General features: G+C 38.6%; 1 protein-coding gene across 1 annotated transcript; it reads right to left on the reverse strand.

The window, feature by feature from the left end:
• Positions 1–1497: 1497 nt before the first annotated feature.
• On the reverse strand, positions 1498–21209 carry accs (1-aminocyclopropane-1-carboxylate synthase homolog (Arabidopsis)(non-functional)). Its single transcript, XM_042496191.1, has 20 exons — positions 20910–21209; positions 20116–20769; positions 16781–17544; positions 16614–16673; positions 16456–16526; positions 16265–16334; positions 14782–14848; positions 14146–14243; positions 13098–13110; positions 12363–12427; positions 12039–12139; positions 11463–11552; positions 11310–11355; positions 11063–11204; positions 9159–9301; positions 8838–8991; positions 6531–8221; positions 6178–6382; positions 3513–3704; positions 1498–3106 (listed from the first exon to the last, which is right to left on the reverse strand). Exons 1-17 carry the CDS (start codon positions 20956–20958, stop codon positions 7803–7805), a joined length of 3006 nt encoding a protein of 1001 aa, XP_042352125.1. The 5' UTR covers positions 20959–21209; the 3' UTR covers positions 1498–3106; positions 3513–3704; positions 6178–6382; positions 6531–7802.
• Between the last annotated feature and the right edge of the window lie 406 nt (positions 21210–21615).

Consider the following 21615-nt stretch of genomic DNA (forward strand, 5'->3'; position numbering starts at 1 on the left):
CTGCACTCCTTGACATACAGGCATGAGCTTACAGTAAATAAGACAAAAGAGAGCTGCAATACTTATCAACAAACAACACCATGTCCCGAAAACTGGCCAGCTACAGCGGCACGCGCACAGTTCACCCACAAAACTACACACAACAAAACAGGTGCTCGGCGGCGACCTGACTCCAATATGATAACATTTGAAACAAGGGCTGGGGAGCCCAACAGATACCCCAAATCCCCCCGAAAAGGCACACGTACTCACCTATTTGAAGGCTATTGTCTCTGACTGGTTCCTGCGACCGAAAACAATTAAATGTAACAGTTATCTGATGGTGAGGAACAGCTAGCATCTACTAGCTTATTAGTTAGCTTACCATAATAATTTAAAGGCTGGTTATCCACATAGTAGAGACATTAATTTACAACTTAGCCTAAATTATTAACATATGCCTTGTTTTAACATTTTAATTTTACACAAACACATAGCCAAACGATTATTTAGACCAACCTTATCTAGCTTGTTGCTAAGGTTAGCCTAGCTGCTACATGTTTGCTGACTCACCCTAAAGGCAGCGGCGACGGCTTGTCCATGGATGGGTGACTGTTTTTTTAAAAAAAAATCCAAAATACTCTTATTTCAGGAGCTCTGCAACCTTTCCCTGTTGTTTCTCTCCTGTCTTTTCTTACAACCGCTTTTGTTTTTGCGCGACTTCTCTTGTCTTACCTAAGTGTGCTCAACTTGTGTGGTTTTGTTGCGGGATCATATGGAGACTTAAGATTGGACAGCAACATTATATGCAAACAATACCCAGCAATCATCCTTGCTTCTGTTTAATATGGCATAAATTATCAAAGGAAATAAGTTAATATTCATTTGAATGAAAAGTTTTCAATTGTTATTCATAATTTTTTTCCCCAAGAATATATAGAATAAGACTATAATTTTATCATATTTGCTTAATACTGACTTTTTCCACACCAAGACAAAGATAGGTTTACACATTTGAGGGTGAATATACCAGATGGTAGCCATTATTTTACAGAGTATTTATTATTATAAGATTTTAAATCTGTCGTTCATTACTTAAAAATTGCTGTTTTGAAACCTTTTTGAAACCTTTCAGAACCTGTTCGCTCAACATCTACTGGCAGAATCTGGCATTACAGTCAGTACATAAAGGCTCCCTTTTCCCCGGCACAAAAGGCTACCTAAATAGGTGTCATGCAAATACAATCAAACTGTCAAATATTTATTTAGTTCTTGTAGGATATGGTGACTATTTCTTCGCATTGTTTTATGACATAATGATGACAGTCCTATGCTGCAGTTAATTAAATTTAATGGTTTCATCCATGCACTAAAAATGAATCTATGGTGTCAAGTCAAATTTCTTAAATGTATAGATTGCCTGGAATATAGAAATATTCTTACCAATTCTTATTGCACTCGCTGTAATGGTAATACACATGAATAATAAGGTGTAATGAATAATAATATTCAGAGACATTGCGTCCAACGATTTTTATTTAGAAATAATATTTGCTGCACATTGTTTGGCCTCAACCGGCCTCTCTGCTTCTCTACTCCCATGCCTTAGACCTAGGTCTCTAACAACTATAGCACAATCCTCAAAAATCTCTCTTTAGTCAACCCAACACAACATCTCAAACATTTATGCCCCTTTAAAACTTTTTGTCCAAGTTTGACATGATCACGTTTCAAATCCCTTATCAAACTACAAAAAAGTGGAAGTGACAAAACATTTCGAAACAGTTCAATCTTCGGTGCCAAAGTTGTCATCTCTAGTTAATGGTTCTTTTTAAAGATGATGTCCTTTTGCTATGTTGACAACACATTTATGATAGGGGCTGCTCTCCCTGGGCTGCCTGAATCCTCACACCGCTGTTTACATTTTTTCAGTTGTTTGTACTGCTATTCTTATGCAATGAATGCACTCATATTACATATCCATAAAATATGTCACTTAGTCAGGGGTCATCAGTGTACCCAATAAAAGAAAAAAGGGTCCCTTTAGGAAAAGAGTTGGGAGCTACTGCTACATACCATATGATAACTAATTTCTGCTAAAATGAGTGATCATTTAAAAAGGGTATGGTCACAGATGTTTATTACTGATCATCAGCAAAACACTTAAAACTTCCACAGGAAAAAACAATTATGATGTCCCTGTACATTTGCAAAAAATTAATTTTCTTTTGATGAGGACTTTAAGATGTGTTACATGGGCATCACAAGATGGCGCTATTATCACATTCATCAACAACGTTGCAGCTCCTGCTAAAACTTTCAATGAAAAGTAGGAGATGAATGTGTTAGCGAGTGGTTTTTTTTTTTTTACATAAATTCATCTGTAAACTCTCCACCACTGGATCTGCTCCTAGGGGAGCAGGCTAACCTGTAAAAAAGTTTTATGAAGTTTAAAACTTTGCAAATGCCTGTCTGCACCTTGTCCGAGAACAGTTCTCGTCTTGCATTTGTTTGGCCGTTTTCCAGCCAGTGTTGTTGGTTCTTAGTGTGTTTTCATTTCATTTCAGTCTATACTGAAAGCAAACTGGAGGATAACCACCACGATCAGCTCCTCACAAAGCTGGGTCCTTCAGACTTTCAAAATTCAGACTTAATTCCTCTGGCAAACACTTAACTCCCAACACAGTTAATCAATACTCAGTCTGGCTGTATAGATCTGTAAAGCAGTGAGAGATTGCTGGGTTCTCATCGAGTCTGTGTGCATTAATGTGTAACTTACACATTCACATTCATTTCCTCTGTTATGTCCTCATATCTGAACTCCACTCAAGACTCTCAGGAGCCATGTTTCTGTGGCTGTTACAGGGGTAATAACCATCGCTGAAAGAGCGTTTAGCGGCCTTTAGTTGAGAGGCAATCCGCCATGACTCCACAGATTTCTCTAAGTCTGGCAGGATGTCAGGCACAACAGCTTGCTCAGCTACAAAGACAATCCCCTCCACGACCAACAGCAGGACCCAACCTAAAGCCCCGAGCCAATAGGAGGAGCCGAGCCTGGAGATGTCCTGATTGATTTCTTCTCGGTGGTGATAGGTGAAGATAGACCAGCTGAGGAGGAAGAAGAAACCTGTGGATGGAGGAGAAAAATGAGTCATATCAAGTATCATTGTGGAGAAAAGAAAAAAGTCATTAAGGTCAATTATTACATGCCTGGAGCTTTAGCAAGAGTTTGTATGATAATGAACTGCAATTCCAAGGAAAGTAAAACGTCTCTTTAAAACTGCAGCCCTGCGGGGTATGTAAATGAGCAGTACATTAAAGAGTTTCTGGAGGTGTGGGTTTGACATGTACTACACAAACCAAAAAGCTATTTGGAGGTTAATTGGAAATGCAGCTGTTTTCAACTACTTTACCTGGGAATGTATATATTATTTTTAAAACTCTCAAAACAGCAGTGTAATTAATAATTAAGTTCAACACAAAAACATGGTGTGTGTGGCTCACATAATATTCTGAGCAGTGCATGGTGTTACCTGTGGACGCCATGGTGAGCAGCAGGAGCGTGGTGGGGTAGAGGGCCTGTCCTGCCATGAGGAGAGAGCGCGTGTTGGAGTAGGAGTGCACCGTGTCAGACGTCCAGCAGAGGGCAAACACCAGACACAGAGCAGCAGTGCTCACAGCCATGAGGAAGGAAAGAACTCCAAATATTCTCTCTGCTTCCAGGGCTGAGAAACACAACAGAAACACACATTAAATTTGGAAAGTAAAACTAGACTGATTGATATGAACTCTAATTTGCCACATTTACATTACGTTTCTATCTTTTGTGTACATACTTATTCTATTACTTACTTATTATGTGTACATACCTTTTTCCTCTATGTACATACTTATTTTATTACTTATTTATTGTTATTTGTTATTGTATAATTGTGTTATTGTATAATTGTGTTATTGTTATTTTCTTTGTTACATTCCACTTTCTCTTTTTCATGCTGCTGTAACATTTGAAATTTCCCCCAATGGGGGATCAATAAAGGAATATTCTATTCTATTCTATTCTACTATAAATAGGAATCATAATGACAATAACAAGAATAATAGCAATACTACGTCAACTACTACTACTAATAATAATAATCTTTATTTATACAGCACCTTTCATGCATGAAATGCAGCATAAAGTGCTTTACGATAAAAACAGCAGCAAGGTAATTCAGCAAAAAGGGACATTTAATAACAGTTCAAAACAAAAATTAAGTGCTTAAAATCATAAAATAATTAGATTACTGTTGAGTTTTTCCTACTATTGACCTGCTGCCCTCTGATTTTTATTTTAAGGTTTTAGGCCTTTAGTGTTTTCTAGGCTTGTGTTTTTTGGTTTTTTTTTAACCTGTTTCCTGTTTTTATCTGTTGTTTTTAGTACTTTTTTTACTAGTTTTTATTGTCTTGTTGTGTTATTCTTTTTACTGTGAGCTGCTTGGCCCTTCAATTTCTTCTGGGATAATAAAGTTAATCTAATCTAATGATAAAATCATAAATCATAAAATCAAGTAAGATAAAACATTTGAAAAGAATTGCAGCAGTCTGAGGTATACAAAGAAGAGTTTTAGAAAGTCAGTGCTAGTTAAAGGCTATAGTGTAACGATAATGCTTCTTTTAATAATATTTAGTGAGCTGGCTTCTTTGATATTTATAGGCAGTGTGAACTTATAGCTTCTAGATGTAAATGACAAAGGCTGCATCCACTATTTTCTTTCAGCTGTTGCTGGAAACCACCAATAAACCAGCTGCAGACAACAAAGTGAAACCTGTTGGAAATGACACACTTCTGGACTGATGCTCTCACAACAAGTCTGCCTACAACTGAAAGCAGAAGAGTAAAAACAAAAGTTCATGTACTTTTTCGGTAGTTTTCGTGTATATAGAGCTAACTACATTGCATTCATTCTAAAAGTGTGTTTGCAAAATACAAAAATGTACATATTAGAATACAACACAGACAATTTCTAACACAAAGAGACAATTGTTTATCACTGTGGCATACTTTCAATGACTTGGACCTAATGCCAAATTTTGTGTCAACTAGCTACTTTATAGTCTTGTCTCATGTGATCAAGAGGAGACAACATAAACTTACATATTACCTAGAAATTATCAGTGCAAATCTATTTATGACAAAAATACCAAATAAAATTAGAAATCATACATTTAACTGATTTTTTTTATTGACTGTTTTATTTATAATTTTTATAGTTTATGTTGAACAAACATAATATAGATTGCTGACTGGTTTTTTTTAACCTTAAAAAAAGCATAGTGGTGATCCGTTTGTCTTTTTTTAAAGGCATATATCTTGAATACCAGTTTTATTTTCTATTAAATTCTTCTTTGAACACAGGTGTAAATCTGAGGAGATTATCTGAATCACTCACAAGGGTCCATTCTTTGCTCAGCACATTGTTGGGGGTCGCTATCTCTATGGGACTCCCACCGTAAAGACCCCAGTACAACCACATTATCTATATTTACACCCCTGATTTGTTGTCTAATACTGTTTTAATAGTTTGACAGTAGCTTTCACCAAAACCTCAAAAGGACAGCAGCTTTTCTGGAAGTGGATTAGCTCGCTTCATGCCTGTGACTACATGCATAGTAAGGTAAGACAATGCAATACTACACTCATTTCATTCTGAGAAGTGTGTTTGCATTGTAACAATGTCAACTGGAATAGAACAAACTGACAGGACACATAATATATTTTAGTCAACAATGACAAGAAATAAGATGTTGCTGACAAAGTCCAGCGGACCAAGATTTTGGTACATTTGCCCCCAGCCAATTGAGAAAACTCACACAAAAAATGCACTTCGCTGGTACAGGAGCGAGCTTCAACTTGTTTACAACTACTGAGCAGCTCTTCTGCAACCCAGTGTTTTTCCAAGTCTCCTCTGATCCCCTCTAGAGATTCAAAGGTGTAAAAAAAGTCTCCCTGAGGCTACTGCCTTACCAACACAGCACATCAAATGTTTATGTCTTATTAAATATGCTGCCCTGCCTCATGTTTTTTTCCAACATGTAATACTGTATATCAGTCAAACCTTAAACCTCACTCTGAGTGACAGCTTCAGACACATGACAAGTTTGATTTGTTAACTGCAGAAAATATCAAAGATCTAAATACAGCTTGCTGCTCACCGTTGAAGACTGTGCCATATTTACGATTCATCTGGTCACTTTCCGTGTCATTCCACTCTGCCCAGAGTCCCCTTTCTTTCAGCCAGTACGGTGTCCAGACTGCATAGCACACACAGAGGCAACCAGCCAACCCCACACAGGACTGAGAGAACCTGAAGCGACTGATCGAGTCCCCCAGCTCCGGCAACTTCATATTTCTACACCACTGAAAGAGAGAGAGGCAGGGGGAAACAGAAATAACAGGACAAATTAGATGTATAATTAGAGTGTGCTGAAAAATCTGTCCCAAAACTAATCTTGTCATTATAAATCAGCTTTGAAAATGTAGAATTATAATGAGAGTACCGTCTTACCTTTGTTGTTGTACAGTGGAGAAAAGCTGTGAAGTTAGTGTGTGTACAGGTAGAGCAATGTTTACACTACTTTACACTAGTTTACTGCTATACAAATACTAGGCTGCTGTACAAACACCTTGAACATCCTACTTGTACTGCTTAGGTCCACAAGCCCTCACATGCAAGTCAAGCCCTTCAGATTTACTCCGCCTCTGCTGAAATGGAAACTCCCCCAGCCAGTGGCTAAATTTCCCCGTGAATTCTCCACTGTACAGAAAGTGAAAGCACCCATAACGGCCATTCAATATTTGAGGAAGCAGAAGTTTGTGTAGCTCACATTATGCAACAAGGAATAAAAAATAGCATTTACAGTAAAACTAAAATAAATAATAATATAGAGATACTCTGTTGACACAATATAACACTGAGATATGTGTTTGTGTCAAATGCAGAAAGTGTGTGGGGGGGGTGTGAACAAGTCACCATGACAAAACATTTAAGGAAATCCCACTCTCGGTTTCTCACAGCGGGGCAAAGTGTGATGCGGTTGATGTCATCTTCGCCCTCAGATATCTCCCCTCTTCGTCAAACAGTACCGCCCACTTTGTTGGCTTTGTTGCAATGGAAGGGTGCCTACAGCCCACCAAAAACAAAGCTCTAGAAAAGTGTCACAGTGATCTGCCTTCAGAGCATGTTTCGTACAAAATAGCAGATATCTTTAAATAAAAACATAAACATGTTTAAGTCAAAAAAATGATCACTGACAAATTTAGATGTACTCTAAATAAAAGATTACTGTCACATAAATACATCATAATTAATTCCTTTAGCTCTATCTTTATTCATTCTGATAAAATAAAGTGCATATGACCAAATAATGGAGATGTACAATTCAGATTACAATGAAAATGTTTTAAAAAGAAAGTGTGACTGATTTTGGTTGATTTACATTTGGCATTCATTTAGAGTTCGAGTAAATAAACATACATCTTTCAGTCTGGATTACAAAAACAAGGCTAGGCCGTCTCCCTTTAGCAGCTTAAAAATAAGGCCTCAAGATGCAGATAGAAAATGACTCTGCCCTGTCCTTCATTCCTACTTTTCTCCTTCTCTCCTCTTTAGCCTGCTCTCAGCTAAACGTTTCCTCTTCACCCAGAAATAGGCATCAGATGTGACCTTGTGTCAAGTGTTTGTGTCAAGCTTTTCACTATAAACGCAGGGACTAAGAAGGATGCTGAAGAACTGCCTCTTGAAATCTGGCAGCTATGTTCGTGCCTGTTTATCCTAAGCTTACTTTCTGGCTCTTTGCAGCAGGGCCTTGAATACATCAAGAATCTCTGGGTCCTCCCCAGCAGACAGCTCTGGAGTGTTTTTCTCCAGCCAATCAGACGAGTGGATCTGCTGCCTGAGTGTGCCAATCAGAGAGTCCAGACTGTCTGCGGGCTTCGATGCTTGGCAGTCCAGCAAAACTAACTCCTCAGTGGCCAGCGGGCCTGTGTCAGGAACGGGGCTATCCTTCTCCTTCAGCTGGTCAGATGACTTGCTCTGGGGTGAGGATGTTGAATTGACAACCACAGCACTGTCTGAATCGGCACTGTCCTCTTTTTCTGGTGTTTTGCTCTCCTCACTGGCTTCTTTGATAGAGCGTGAATCGGGGCTTGTGCTTTTTTCATAATTTTCTTTCAAGGCCTCTCTAATTCGCTTCAGCCCTGAAATAACACAAAACATTTACAGAACAAGCTAGTAACTATTATCCAATCAATAGCTAGTTTAAGACACAAAGCAGGAGATTAACTGAAAATAATAGATATGATCTTATCAATATCTATTTTAAAGTTGACAATGGGCACTGGGAGATAACAACAGCACATTATTAAAAAACATGAAAAATAACTTTTTCAACATCTAAGACAGAGTGGCTGAACACTTATGCACTGGTGAACCTCTTTAAAATGTATTTTCCTTAATTTTATACACACAATTTTTTAGCTTTATTTTGATCAATACTATTTTAATGGGTTTTATTTTCATCTCATGGTATGCTTCCTGTGCATTCTATTTTTTTCCTTATTTTTGTCTTACTTTTACTAGTACTATCAAATGGTTTTTATCCATGTGAAGATGCATTCTATGTAATTTACTCTGATCTCATCTTTATGTCTTTTCATGTGACGCACTTGGTGCATGTAATTTCTTTGTTATAAAGCACCTTGTGCTGTATTTCTTGAATGAAATGTGCTATATAAATATGGTTTACCATTATTATTATTATTTATTTATTAATTTATTTAACAACCGAGTGTGCTTATAACACTTCACACTGACCGAGCTGAAGGTGATGCTGTTGGTCTGCGAAGACAATGCGGAACCAGCCAGGCACGGAGCAGGAGAAGGCCTGACCGCAGCTCAAAACCACCTTGTGTCTGAGGAAACGCCTCCACAGAGACAGCTCCTCCTCAAACGAGGCCTCTCTGAGGTACTACCAAAAAGGAGGGACAGAACTGAAACATCAAGCTTACAGTACAGGAACACACACGCACACAATGTTTTCAAGAAATAACAGCGTGCAGTTATTTTGCATTTGAATTAGTGAGTAAGAACAGAAATATCAGCCCCGACATCTTATCATGGATTTGATCTTTGTACCTTTCTTAAGTCAGCCCAAACATACAGCCCAGCAGGTCTGTTCAGGTAAGGGATGCCCAAACTCTGCAGCTCTCCTGTCAAGTAACTGTGAGCAGCTTTCAGTCTGCACCTGTTCTCTGGCAAAAATTCCTCGCTGATCCACTCTGGAACACGAGAGTGTGAGATGACAATAGGTAAGTATAAATTGAAAATCATGCCATCCTGTCATTTCAGAAGAAGCCCAAAAAGGAGACAGTATTTTTCATACAGTTCTTTGATAATAAGTCTTCCCGAATGGGAGGAGCTTCAGCATTGGCCAGTGGTCGCTGATATTGAATCTTGGTGTGAATGTGTCCAAAACGTAAGACATGATAATTAGACTTCCCAATCCAGTACTAGCCACCATCAACAGTGGCAGATGGATTGAAATACTTGGGCTGCACTGTTAATATTTCCTCTGAGATGATGACTCTTTTCTGTAAATGTTTTAATGTTCTGTATCGTTGCTTGGTATAGGAACTTTGGCCAACAAATACAGGCTCGGTAGCTTTATTGAAGTGGCTAGTAAGATTTCACTCAGGAGTCAAGTCCAGCTTACTGACCCATATAACTTACAGGTGCTATAAGAATACTTCACCCCCAAAATAATCATTTGTATATCAGTTACTCATCATATGTTCCTTTAAATTCCTGAAGACAACTTTGGCTGGCATGCCTCTATGGTGAACAGACAATCCTAAAAAAGGGCAAAAATTCTTTATGAACTTAAGTTACTGGGGTCAATGTTTAACAACAGCAAAACATCCATTTCCCCTCTCACACAACTGGTGCAGTATGATCAAAGTCTCATTTATCCAGTCGTATGTTCAGTAATTCTCAAACACATGCGTCTTTGCTAAAAACTTACTATTTAAATATTTCCGCCTATAAGGACCACCCTGACTGTGCCTGAACACATGTGTGTGTATGAGCTCCACTTCAGCAGATTTCAAACCACTGTTGTGCCCAGGCATGCTACTCAGCCTCGCAAAGACTGAAGAGTTTAAAATCAAAAATACATGTGTTTGAGAAGTACTGAGCATGAGTATGAGTGAACGAATGAGACCTTGGATTACACTGCTTGAGGTGTGTGAGAGTTTCTAAATGGATGCTTTGATATAGTTTTGTTGTAATTAAACACAGTTTCTGTTTACTTCATTTCATGAAACTTGTTCAACATTATTGGATTTTCTGTCCACTGTGGAGGCATGTGAGGCAAACAAAGTTTTCTTTGTCAATTTAACATAATGTGGTGAGTACTTGACATACAAATGGTCATTTTGCAGTTGAAGTATTCCTGGATGAAGGCCTCCTCCCTTCTGCAATGCCAAGTGACAGTGCTCTTTTGAGTTTGAACTGTTATCCTCACGTCAACTGTTATCCTCAGGTCACCATGTTAAAAAAGATCAAATATTTCCTTCGTCCTTGCTTATGTATTAACCAGTAAAAAAGCATTATACTGTTAACTGTGGATTACTCATTGGCACATTGCTCAGACTGTGTACTTGTACTCTGACCTAGATGTTGCAGAACCTCCTACTGAACCACTCCTTCAGCTTTGCTGTTTGTTGTCCATTGAAGCTGTTTTGCGTGTTTTGTATGAATCCTGGCTGCAAACCAATATCCCTGTGAGGGAATATTGTGATATTTTGAACTTTGGAAGCAGGGAAACCGCAATGAAGCACATGTTTGAATTGTCCAGCAGCTTGCATCCAAAATAATTTGAATTTATGAATTTGCACTTGTCCAAACAAACCACTTGCGCTGCACAAGGACAGCTGATAGTGTGAATTTTGACTGGTCTTCACGGAAATGGGGTTGATGGGGTTTTTTTTTTTTTTAGTTCAATGTGTTTGCAAAAGTACATGTGAATCGGGGAATCATACCTCTATCCTGAAGTATTTGTGCAACCTGGTGCTGGGTGGTTCCTGGGATACCGTGGAAGGGACCCAACTGGGCCAAAGCCTCCACCAGGTCTCTGTTCTCAGTATAGAGAGTGCCTATTCTGATTCCTGCCATTGCAAAGTCCTAAAAACAACAAGAGGAAGGAAATGAAGAACTGCACTGAAGAAAAGCTGAGATTTCACTTTACAGGAGATATAAAAGTATGACACTGTCATACACAGTACGTACCTTGCTCAACCCCCACATTACATGCGTCCTCTGTGGGTCGGGCAAACTGAAATAAAAGCACATCATTAGCAGTTAAGAGGCTGTCTTTGGCTACAGTTGCTATGATTGAAGGTCTAATAGAGTAATCACGCAGAGGTTAGGTTCATGCAGTACCTGTCTGCACTGAGGACACTGTGAAAGGCGGCAGATTCATCAAAGACTGTCAGCATGTACACTTCATCGACGATAGCATGGAGCTCATGTCTAAGGCGGGAAATAGCGGAGAGAAAGATAACAAATACACAAAGTGCAGCATTAATAAACCTTGGTCTCATATTGTTAATGAATCTTTATGACAAAGAAAATGAAACATTAACGTAAAATGGTCCCTTCAACGTCCTACGTCAGAGTAAAAGCGCTGTGGTTTATGGTTACAACAGCTCAGTGCCGGCAAAGGTCTGTGGGGGGAATTACTCTGGCAAGATCATTTAGAAAACAATAGATGATGCAGGAGACTCCTTGGCACATGGCTGCACTTGACAATATGCTGATGGTTAAGAGAGGTGATAAAACTCCATCAAGAGCGCTTGATATTCCACACACGGGACAGAGCTCTCGGGCCGTAAAATAAAAGAGTTCACTCTAGGAAGTGTATGCAGTGCTTTGGCAATGTGCTTAAAGGAGCCACAGGACTGACAGGAGGATTACAGTGTTAGGCCGCAGCATGAGATAATAGCGGGGCAAACATACCTTTTGGCGAACTCCAAGAAGGCAATCATCTCTTTCAGGGTGTAGATCTCAGCCAGAGGGTTGTGGGGGTTCATAAGTATCACACCTCGGATGGTTAAACCCTGAAAGAGATGGGCAGATTTTAAAGAAATATAAAGTTTTTAAAATGTATCTTCACAGTCTTCAGAGATAAAGCTGAAAAACAAATCACTGAGAAAAAAATGGAATATCCAAGCGCTTAATCTAAACAAAGAGCTTTCTCTATGCATTTTTGGTGTGGTTCTTTCTTTCTTTAAATATTTATTAAGAGCAAGTGTGCTTAACAAAAATGCATTCATGAATTACCTCTTGTTTAGCCTTTTGCAGACCTTCCTCTAGTTTGCCAACAGTAAGTTGGAAGGGTCGACTGTCTTTGCATTAGCCTAAAAAAAATAAAATAAAAATATCAAGACAACATTCAAATTGGACAGCTGACAGTACACCTTTCTGCGTGTGATCACATGCTGGACTTAAAGAATGCCTCAACTGTTATTATTTATTATTTTTTAAAGTTTTTATACCATATTGTAGCACTGTTGTTCCCAATGTATTCAAATTTGAAAATTAAAATTTTGGTCAAACTATGTATGCTTTAGCCTCAAAATGCTACTTTCCCAAGCCCTTCTAGAAACAGAGTCTAGTAGAGCTGTGGCGGCCCTGACAATGACCAAACTAAACCATGGAGTCGGTGGGAGATGGTAACTCCTGTGTACTCTGAGGTAAAATTAATATTCAAAGATATTCCATATATAATAAAATATCAATATCAATATATCAATATATATATAATATTTAAAACTTTTCCATAATATTTAATTCCATTTCCATAACTTCATTAATGTATTTTTAAAAAAAAGGCTGGCCTACATAGTGATAATGTCAATAATGAATTAATACTGTATGGCATATACAATATTTAACAGGCACTTCCCAGTCCTTTTTTTAGGTGGGTAAAATATGGTTTGCTGCTGCTCCCTGCCAGAGCCACCAGACTCTTTTAACAGAAACAGTCATTTGACTTTGCAGAACACAAGGAGGTACCACTGCCGCTGATCTGTCACTTTGTGTAATCATGTGACTTTTGGAACCACACTAACATCGAGCCCACAGTACCGGGCCATAGAAGAACATTGCTTAGCTTCTATGCTCCGGTGGTCCTAACTGCTTCTCCCCACTGGGTGTATGTCAACTGCCATGTAACTGAAGGAGACGCACTGACTGTGGATTTATTAACCCTTTGAAACATGGATGGGCATTGGTTTTCTTGTGCTGCATTCAGACCCCTTTCACAAGGATTCAAGTCTTTGAAACATGAGCAAATTGGTTTCTTTCAAAAACACGGGGAAAAAAACGAAAACAGCAACTTGACATGAAATGTCTTGCGAAATACATCAGTAAAAAGTGACAAAGAAATGACCTGACAATTCCCTTTAAGAGAGAGATAGAGAGAAAATCAATGGATTTATAACTATATAACTAGAGTAAATGATCAAGAAATCTATATTTATAATTATATGTTTAAAGAAAATGATATATATTTTTATTATAATTATTGTGAATTTTTAATCTTCTTTTTAACTTTTCTTTTTTGCTAGTTTCAGGTAATTTTCTTATAACTTTTTTTTTTTTTTTTTTAAATTATTTTCTCACTAATTTTATGGTCATTTCTGGTTGGTCATTATTTTCTTTCCATTTTTTTAAACAAATCAAGCCAAATTGTTCAGGTTTCAGAGAGTTATGTGCTCATACATTACAAATATCACTATTATACTGAAGCTCTACGGTGTCTTCACCTGGTTAAAAAAAGGTTTAATAGCACCAGGTTCCACCTTCAAGGTCAAATCTTCCAAGCTAACACTTTTTTCAATCTCCATGGTTACACTGTCAGTGAACAGCATGTTTGAAGTATGTGTGTGTCCCACTTCCATTAAAAAAAAACACAGAAAAGAACACAGATGGGCCCGTCCTTCAAAGGTGAATGCAATGTCCATATAAATGTGAGTTAGAGTGGATGTATAAAAGTACATATAGAACAAACATTTTAAACAAATAGTCAGCACAGCACGTACACCAGGCTCTGTGTTCCTACCTCACAGTCAAGAGGGATATGGAAGAGTTTGACACCACTATACAAATGTAGATCCTCAGTGATAACACCGTAGAAAGGAGTAGGAATGAGAATGGCATCTACAACATGAAAAACACAATGAAACATGACATCTGAATACAAACACAAACATCAAGACCAACATAAGCCACTATTTGGGAAATTAGTGGGTATTTCTATTGCTAGTTTAGAAGCAAATTCCCCAATTAATAATTTTGCTGCTCTAAATTGTACACTGTGCATATTTGCATGAATTAATTGGTAATCTTAGTTGGGAATAAATAGGCGCATATGGGCTGCTTTTCAGGCTGATGATCTTCAACGGCCTTATTGAGTGAAACAAATATATTACATTGCTCAAAACAATGCCTTGCTTGCAGTGGCACAAAAGAATAAGCAATAAGCAATGTATGTAGCTGCCTAAATAAATAACTGAATGAAAAAGTGTTACGTTTAAAAGATTATGCTGCAACGTTCCCATTCTGTTGTGCTTAATAGAACGATCATTTAAAAAAAAACAAAAAAAAAAAACTCCTGTTGTTGTTGTGGGCATATTTGTATTCATACAGTATAGATATGGATGCATTGTGTGTGCATGACAGTGCATTCTGAACCTACCTTTCGGGTCACAAATTACTGCAGCAATACACGAGAAGAGGGAGCCACAGCCATTTGTCACCACAACCTGAACAAACACACGCATCCACCGTGTTATGAAAGACCCAATTAAGGCACAGACGGAGGCCTGATAAATGTGCTACAAATTCATCCCCCCACTAAAACAGCCATTCATTACATCTGCAAATTAAGTTGGTTGCCCTAAAAAAAAGGGAAAAGCTACGTTAGTTCAGTTGCAGCATTTAATGTCTTTATAATCATTACGGAGTTAATCAGATTAATTGAATCCACTGCCTTCATTTTTGAAAATGAATGGCTGTAACTCAAAATGTCTTCAGCAGCAGCAGCAGTGTAAAACATTTAAAAAGAAAATACTTTTTTCAGTGATTACATAATTTGCTGGACATTTGTATTAGTCATGGGAAGGAAACATTCTTTACACAAATCACCAAAATCCAGATGGAGTTGTTACACATGAGGCTGGGTATTGGTACTTGATAACTTTTATGAAGGCAGTTTTTATTTAACCTTTAATCTGTGAACATTTTTAAACGACAGCTGAAAACCTATTTATTTAGTCTGGCTTTAATTTATAAAATTCTTGTGAATATTATTTTATATAAATTCCCCATGTTTAGTTCTTACTGGTCTCTGTACATTTTACTTTTATGTCTTATTTATCACCACCTGTCTTGATTGCCTAATCTTGTTTTTTGTGTTGCATTTTTGATTATGAAGCACTTTGAGCTGCATTCATTGTATGAAAAGTGCTCTATGAATTAAGTTCATTACTATAATTATTATTTGAGATGCTACCGTTCAAAAGTACTGTACAGCTATGCTACATGTCTTTGGCTTTTGGTGGATTTACAGAACTGTATGTCTCAGTTCAAATGATAGATGTCTAATGAAGCAGAAAAAAAGTTTAAAATGAGGTACTCTACTGGTATCCGTATTACTTTAAGGTTACGGGTAGTGGTACTGGTATTGTCTTTTTTTAATATAATAGACTAGTTAGACAAAAACAAAGAAAAATGTAAGTATTTCAACATACTCTAGATTGACGTATTTGCCTTAAATAATGTTTGGAAATAACATGTAATTAAGAGTCAAACGGGCAATTCGGGTATAGGTAAAATGTAGTGTTGTAGGTGGTTCAGGTGGCACCACAGTAACCCAATACGTAATGTACATTAGTTTTCTTAAAATTATTGATATCTTTTGCCTTTTGTACAGTTTATGTTTAAAAAAATAAAATGCAGTGCCCATTATCTGCATCCATAATATAAATCTTGTACAATATTCCCCTCTGACTTACTGTGAAGAAAAAGTGAATAATAAATCTACAGAATGTAAATATGATAAAGAACCTCAGAACTGTGTTTGCTGCCCATAGTAATTTAATATTATTTACATTGTTTCCACAAACATATTTACAGGCTTGTATTACATTCCCGTATTAAATGCAATCATTTTCACTCACGTTGTCAGCTTTCAGCAGGTTTGGAGAACAGCAGTAGTGAGTCAGAAACTTTGCAACTTCCTCTCTGAGGCTGAAAGAAAGCAAGATAGAAAGATTAAGAGGGTTTTACTTTAGGAGATCTTGTTAAAGTGTTACTTTGCTATGAGCTGCTCATTAAAATGAAAAAAAAAATGTCCACTTTGATCTCTTACAATGTGTGTCCCCTCCAGTCTGAATACTGCAACAACGATGGGTCAACATGTAGCATGTCAGGCTTGGTGAGCTGCAGCAGGAAGGAAAACGAAAGTCATTTGTGACCACAGGAGGAATAATTTAGATTGCATAGATATGGTTGCATTGTTAATCTTACGCGTTTATGAAGAAGATCATAGCACAGTTTGTTCTCACTGGTTCCCATGTTGATTATACCCTGGGAGTGAGAAAAGGAGCTTGTAAATAATGATTGAGGTGTCACGTTTTGCCACATTAGAGCCTTCTGGCAGCTTTAACTTGTATTTATTCATGACGCAGACTCACATCAGGGTTATCTGTGTCATGGTGTCGGTCCATCCCATAATGGGTATAACCCTCCTGGAGTATACCTTGATGCTGTCGGATGCTGTTGCCACGGTTGGACAGGTACGCACTTGGGCCGAGAGTTCCTACTCCTTTGAGTGTTCCCAAAATGATCTGAGACATTTTGCAGGCTTTGACAGATGTAGGCGGCGTTGACTTTATTGTCTCCTGCGTGGAAACAGCCTGTGTAGTGGGAGCTTCTGAAAGTGGCTGAGATAAAGATGATGAGACAGAGGGGGCGGCTGCAGTCATCAGTGACGCTGACAGATGAGGCAGGGGTGAGGAGGAGGGGTCAGCCGGTGTTGTCGCAGCCGTCGAAGCACCCTGTCTGACGGCAACTAATGCCCCCGTGAGCATGCTGAACAGGCGGAGCTCATGCTGGCGCTCCTGTTCTGCCCTCCTCTCCTCCTGCTGCTCCCTGCGCTCCTCAGCCTGCAGCTCTCTCTCCAGCCGCGCCTCCTCCAGGGAGAGGAGGCGCTCCTCTGCTGACTGCTGCCAGCTTAGGAAGCTGGCTAAGGTTTTATCCAAACTCTTCTGACTGCTGCATCTAGCACCCCCATGGCCCCAGGATGTTTTGCCACCCAGGCGACGTTTCCTCTGTCTCACAGATGTTGGGGGGTGAGACGTCTTCTTACTGGGTTGCTCACATGTGTCCTGTGGCACAAGACCACCAGCAGCCTGGGTGGCAGCTGTGGCAGAACTGGTAATGTTCAGGTCACTAAAACCTGCAGTTTTAAAAAGTAGGAAACAGCTTTTCAATTACATATCACTTCCTAGCCCTACACTGCATGCACAATTATGAGGCAAATTAAATTATCTTTAAACAAATAAAATGCTCTTAGTCTATCCAAATGTTACTCACCCTCAAACAACTACAATAAAGTGAGATTTGTGTCTTTCGGTGGAATATATATATATATATAAGTGTGCACAATTAAAAAGCAACTGGTAGTATGTAGCAGTAGCATGCAGAATTACTGTGTAACTAAATTACAAAAGTAATTCTTCTCAACTAATTTCTCAAAAGATTAATTTAAGACATTTAAATGCTTATTAAGGCCTTCATTTTTAGATGAATTAATTAAATGCATTTTAATACTTTTTAACTCTTTGTAACCTGAGAAACGTTGTTTGACATTTGCAAAAAAAAATGGGAGGAAAGCAATGGACAACTTTACAAGATATGGCCTAAAAATAGGCAAGAAATAAGGAAAGAGTTACAAGAAAATGACTTAAAAATAAGAAGAAAGGGGAGTTGAAAAAAACTCAACAGAAAATGACTCAAAACTGAAACCTTTTTTTTTGTAACACCGTTTTAGATTAACAATTACAACAATTATGAACGGAGTTTTCCCTTTAAAAAAATCAGGTCATTTTCTTAGAACCTTTTACTAATTATTTGCAATTTGTGGAACATTTCTTGCCAAGTTGCTCACAGATTTTCTTGGCCATGTTTTCAAAAGAAATCAAACCAATTTGCTTGCGTTTCAGGGGGTTACGCAGCTTGTAAAAGGCGTCTGAAAGCAGATATCAATCCAGATCTCAATCCAGGTCTCAAAGGGTTAACGCTCTGAAACCTGATTTGACGTCAGTTTTCTGTTGCTGCTTTCAGACACCTATCAAAAGCTATTTAACCCTTTGGAAACTGAGCAAATCGGTATCATTTATTTGAAAAAAAAAACATAGGAAAAAGGGGCAATGACCTACTTGGAAACAAATGTCCCACAAATTTCAAGAAATTCAGTGTTTCCTCCTAAATCCTACCCCCGCTCCTTCAAATGTCGTTTTTTTTTTTTGGTTGTTTTTTTTTTAAAAAAACAACCAAATAGCGTGCAACTTACCAGAGAAAAGGTAGACTTATTAGCTGAAGAAAACTTATAATAGATTTTATTAGTTAAATAAACATTCGCAAAATATTGATGGCCAGCTAAGGTTACGTAGCTTAAGTTAATTGGGCCCGGTGCCAACTCAACTCAGTGTCGCTAACGTGAGTAAACTAATTGATAGCATTAAGCGATATACACGCCATGATGTAACTGCTGACTGCATTTTCAGATGAGCTTGTTCAAATATTTTTCAAAGAAGAGAAAGACACCTGATGAGGATGGCGCTAGTCAGGTATCATTAGCCTTTTTACTGACTCAAATTATGATGGTTAGGTAAAAAATTATGTTCACACTTGTAATCAAATGTGACGTGAGTGTAAATTATCTAACGTTAATGTTTTATGTAATCGTATAAGACAAGTAACAGACAGGGAGGAGCAGTGGAACAAAGTGAAGGAGAGCAGAGTACAGGAGGGGGAGTGCCGAGTGAAGGAGCAGGAGAGCAAAGTGATGGTGCAGGAGAGAGAGATGAGAGTAGAGGAGAAAAACATAAAGGGAAACACAGAAACAATCTCATTATTGTTTCTATTTGTAGGTGAAGACTGACTTGAGAAACAAGCTGCAGGGGGATCACCTTGCAGCATGTATGCTGCTGAGCATCAACGGGCTACCTCTTGGGGAATTTCCGTACAACAGAGCCTTAGAGCTGTTCTACAAAAAAACAAGAAAAATCCATTGTTCTGAGTCTGGGTGCAAACTTTGCCACTGATTACAGCCCCATCAAGAAATTATTATTTATTGTTTTTATTATTTTATTGTTTAATTTTTGTTATTATTTTTTATTTTTACATTCAGCCTTTAAAAAGGGATTTTCATGCCAACCATTCAATAAAAAGGGGCATTATGCTGGGCATAAAACTAAAATCTGCAGTCAAGTGTCATTTGTTTAGAAAAAGGTTACTAGAAAATGACCTCAAAATTAGTTTGAAACAAAAGGACGAGGACTTAGAAAGATATGTTTAAAAATGGGGGAAAATGTTAGATAGTTATATATTCTTTTTCTTTCCTCTATGGTTTATTTCCAGGTAAGTTTCTTTTAACTTTTTTTACTATTTTTTTGCACATTTTTTGACTTATCTTGTTAAGTTGCTTGTTGCCCTCTCTCCTTGTTTTTGAAAGAAATTCAAAGCAATTTGCCCAGGTTTCAAAGGGTTAAGGAACCGTGATTAATGACAAGGTCAAAATACTCACTTGCCTGATAATTGTGCAGGAAGTGTATGGTAATGAAAATGATAATAATAGATAGATAGATAGATAGATATACTTTATTGATGTCAAAACTGAGAAATTGGGGTGTAGCAGCGCCATGCAGTAAGAACAAGAGAATGAAGAGCACACATTATTAATAGAATATAAAGGAATACGCTTAAAATATATATATATTATAATGATAATATTCAGACTGACTACCTGAAGGTGAGATTCTTGCATTTGTTGAGCTCTCTCCTCGGCCCAGTGAGTCATCTGCGCCCAGTAGAGACTGCCCATCAGTTTCCTGGTCATCCCCAGATCCATAGTACATCTCAGGAGCAACACCTGAGTTCAGCATGCTCTCCTCAACGTCTTCACATTTAATATCCAGCGGATCTCCTGTTTTCGGCGGCTGACCGAACAGAAACCCACCTGTGGACGCAGGACCAAAGGTGCCTGCTGGGGCTCCTTGCAGGTATGCGTCAGGCCCGCCGGGGCTCTGAAACACCTGTTGAGCTATGACAGCTCCGCCCAGGGAGGAGTAAGTAATAGCCGGCCGGTTCGCCAGCACCCTGTCCATCACATCATAAAACTTCCAGGACCTCATTTTGTGGTTGTCCTTGATGCGGCGGTACTCCAGCTTCATCTTCTTGATCTTCTCCCTGCACTGGTCACCGGTGCGGTAAATACCCTTTTCGCGCAAGATATGAGCTATGCGGTCAAACACGCGCTGGTTGCGCAACGAGCTCTCCAGCTCAATCTGCACCGACTCATCGGACCACAGCTGCAGCAGCTCCACGATCTCCGGGTCCGTCCAGTTGCTGCCTCGCTCGTGCCTCCTGCCGCGGAAGTCCATCCTGTATAAGTTACAGTCTGCAACACAAAATGCGATATTATGAAGGAAAAATACAGCCACGCGGACAGACGACGGGGCTTAAAGTGGCCACATGTGTCCTCTAAATGCACGTAGTTTAGGAAAACAAACACATTTTTAGCCACTTGTGTTCCCTCACCGTGAATCAAAGTGCAGCTCTTCGGGCTGTTGTGGAGCTGCTGTGACATCCATGTCACGCCAGGTTAACCCGGTTTGGTTTAGACTGGCAGAAGCTTTAAGGTATATAATTTATGATTAAGAGCAAATTTGTTATAACTTGTCGAGATGGGGAACAGACGCGAACAAAAATATCTACATCCGGGTTGACGGCACATGCGTGCTGTCCTTATTCCGGGATAACTTTGGTCCGTGCTACTGAAAGCGGGCTGGCTTTCACTTATACCAGGCTGTAACGGGTAGACACAACCATGCGAGTCAAGGTAAACTCAGCGTTATGGCCCCCTCTACCGTACAATGGACTTTTTTATCCGAGTGTGTAAGAGGAATAGATGTCCACAAGGTGGCGGTCACACACAGCGGCGCAAACGGGATAGCCGAGGGGGAAAGGGATGTTTGTTTTGTGCACAAGCGTAGCCCAGAAATCCTTTTTAAGAATAAACTGACAATGGTATAATTTTGTGTGGGAAAAACAAAAATTCAACATGTCGGAAAAAATACAAAAAAACATGGATAATGATAGCAAAACTGTGTAAAAGTTGGAATTTTCTGGATTTTCCAACTTTCAGGGTTCAGTCAGCTTAACCCTTTTGGCTTATTGGCCTGATTTATCTCAAAAACATGGAAAGAAATTACCACAAATAAGCAAGAAATTACTGAAAAGTTAC

The sequence above is a fragment of the Plectropomus leopardus genome, chromosome 11, assembly GCF_008729295.1.
Source record: "Plectropomus leopardus isolate mb chromosome 11, YSFRI_Pleo_2.0, whole genome shotgun sequence".
In the NCBI taxonomy this organism is placed as follows: domain Eukaryota; kingdom Metazoa; phylum Chordata; class Actinopteri; order Perciformes; family Serranidae; genus Plectropomus; species Plectropomus leopardus.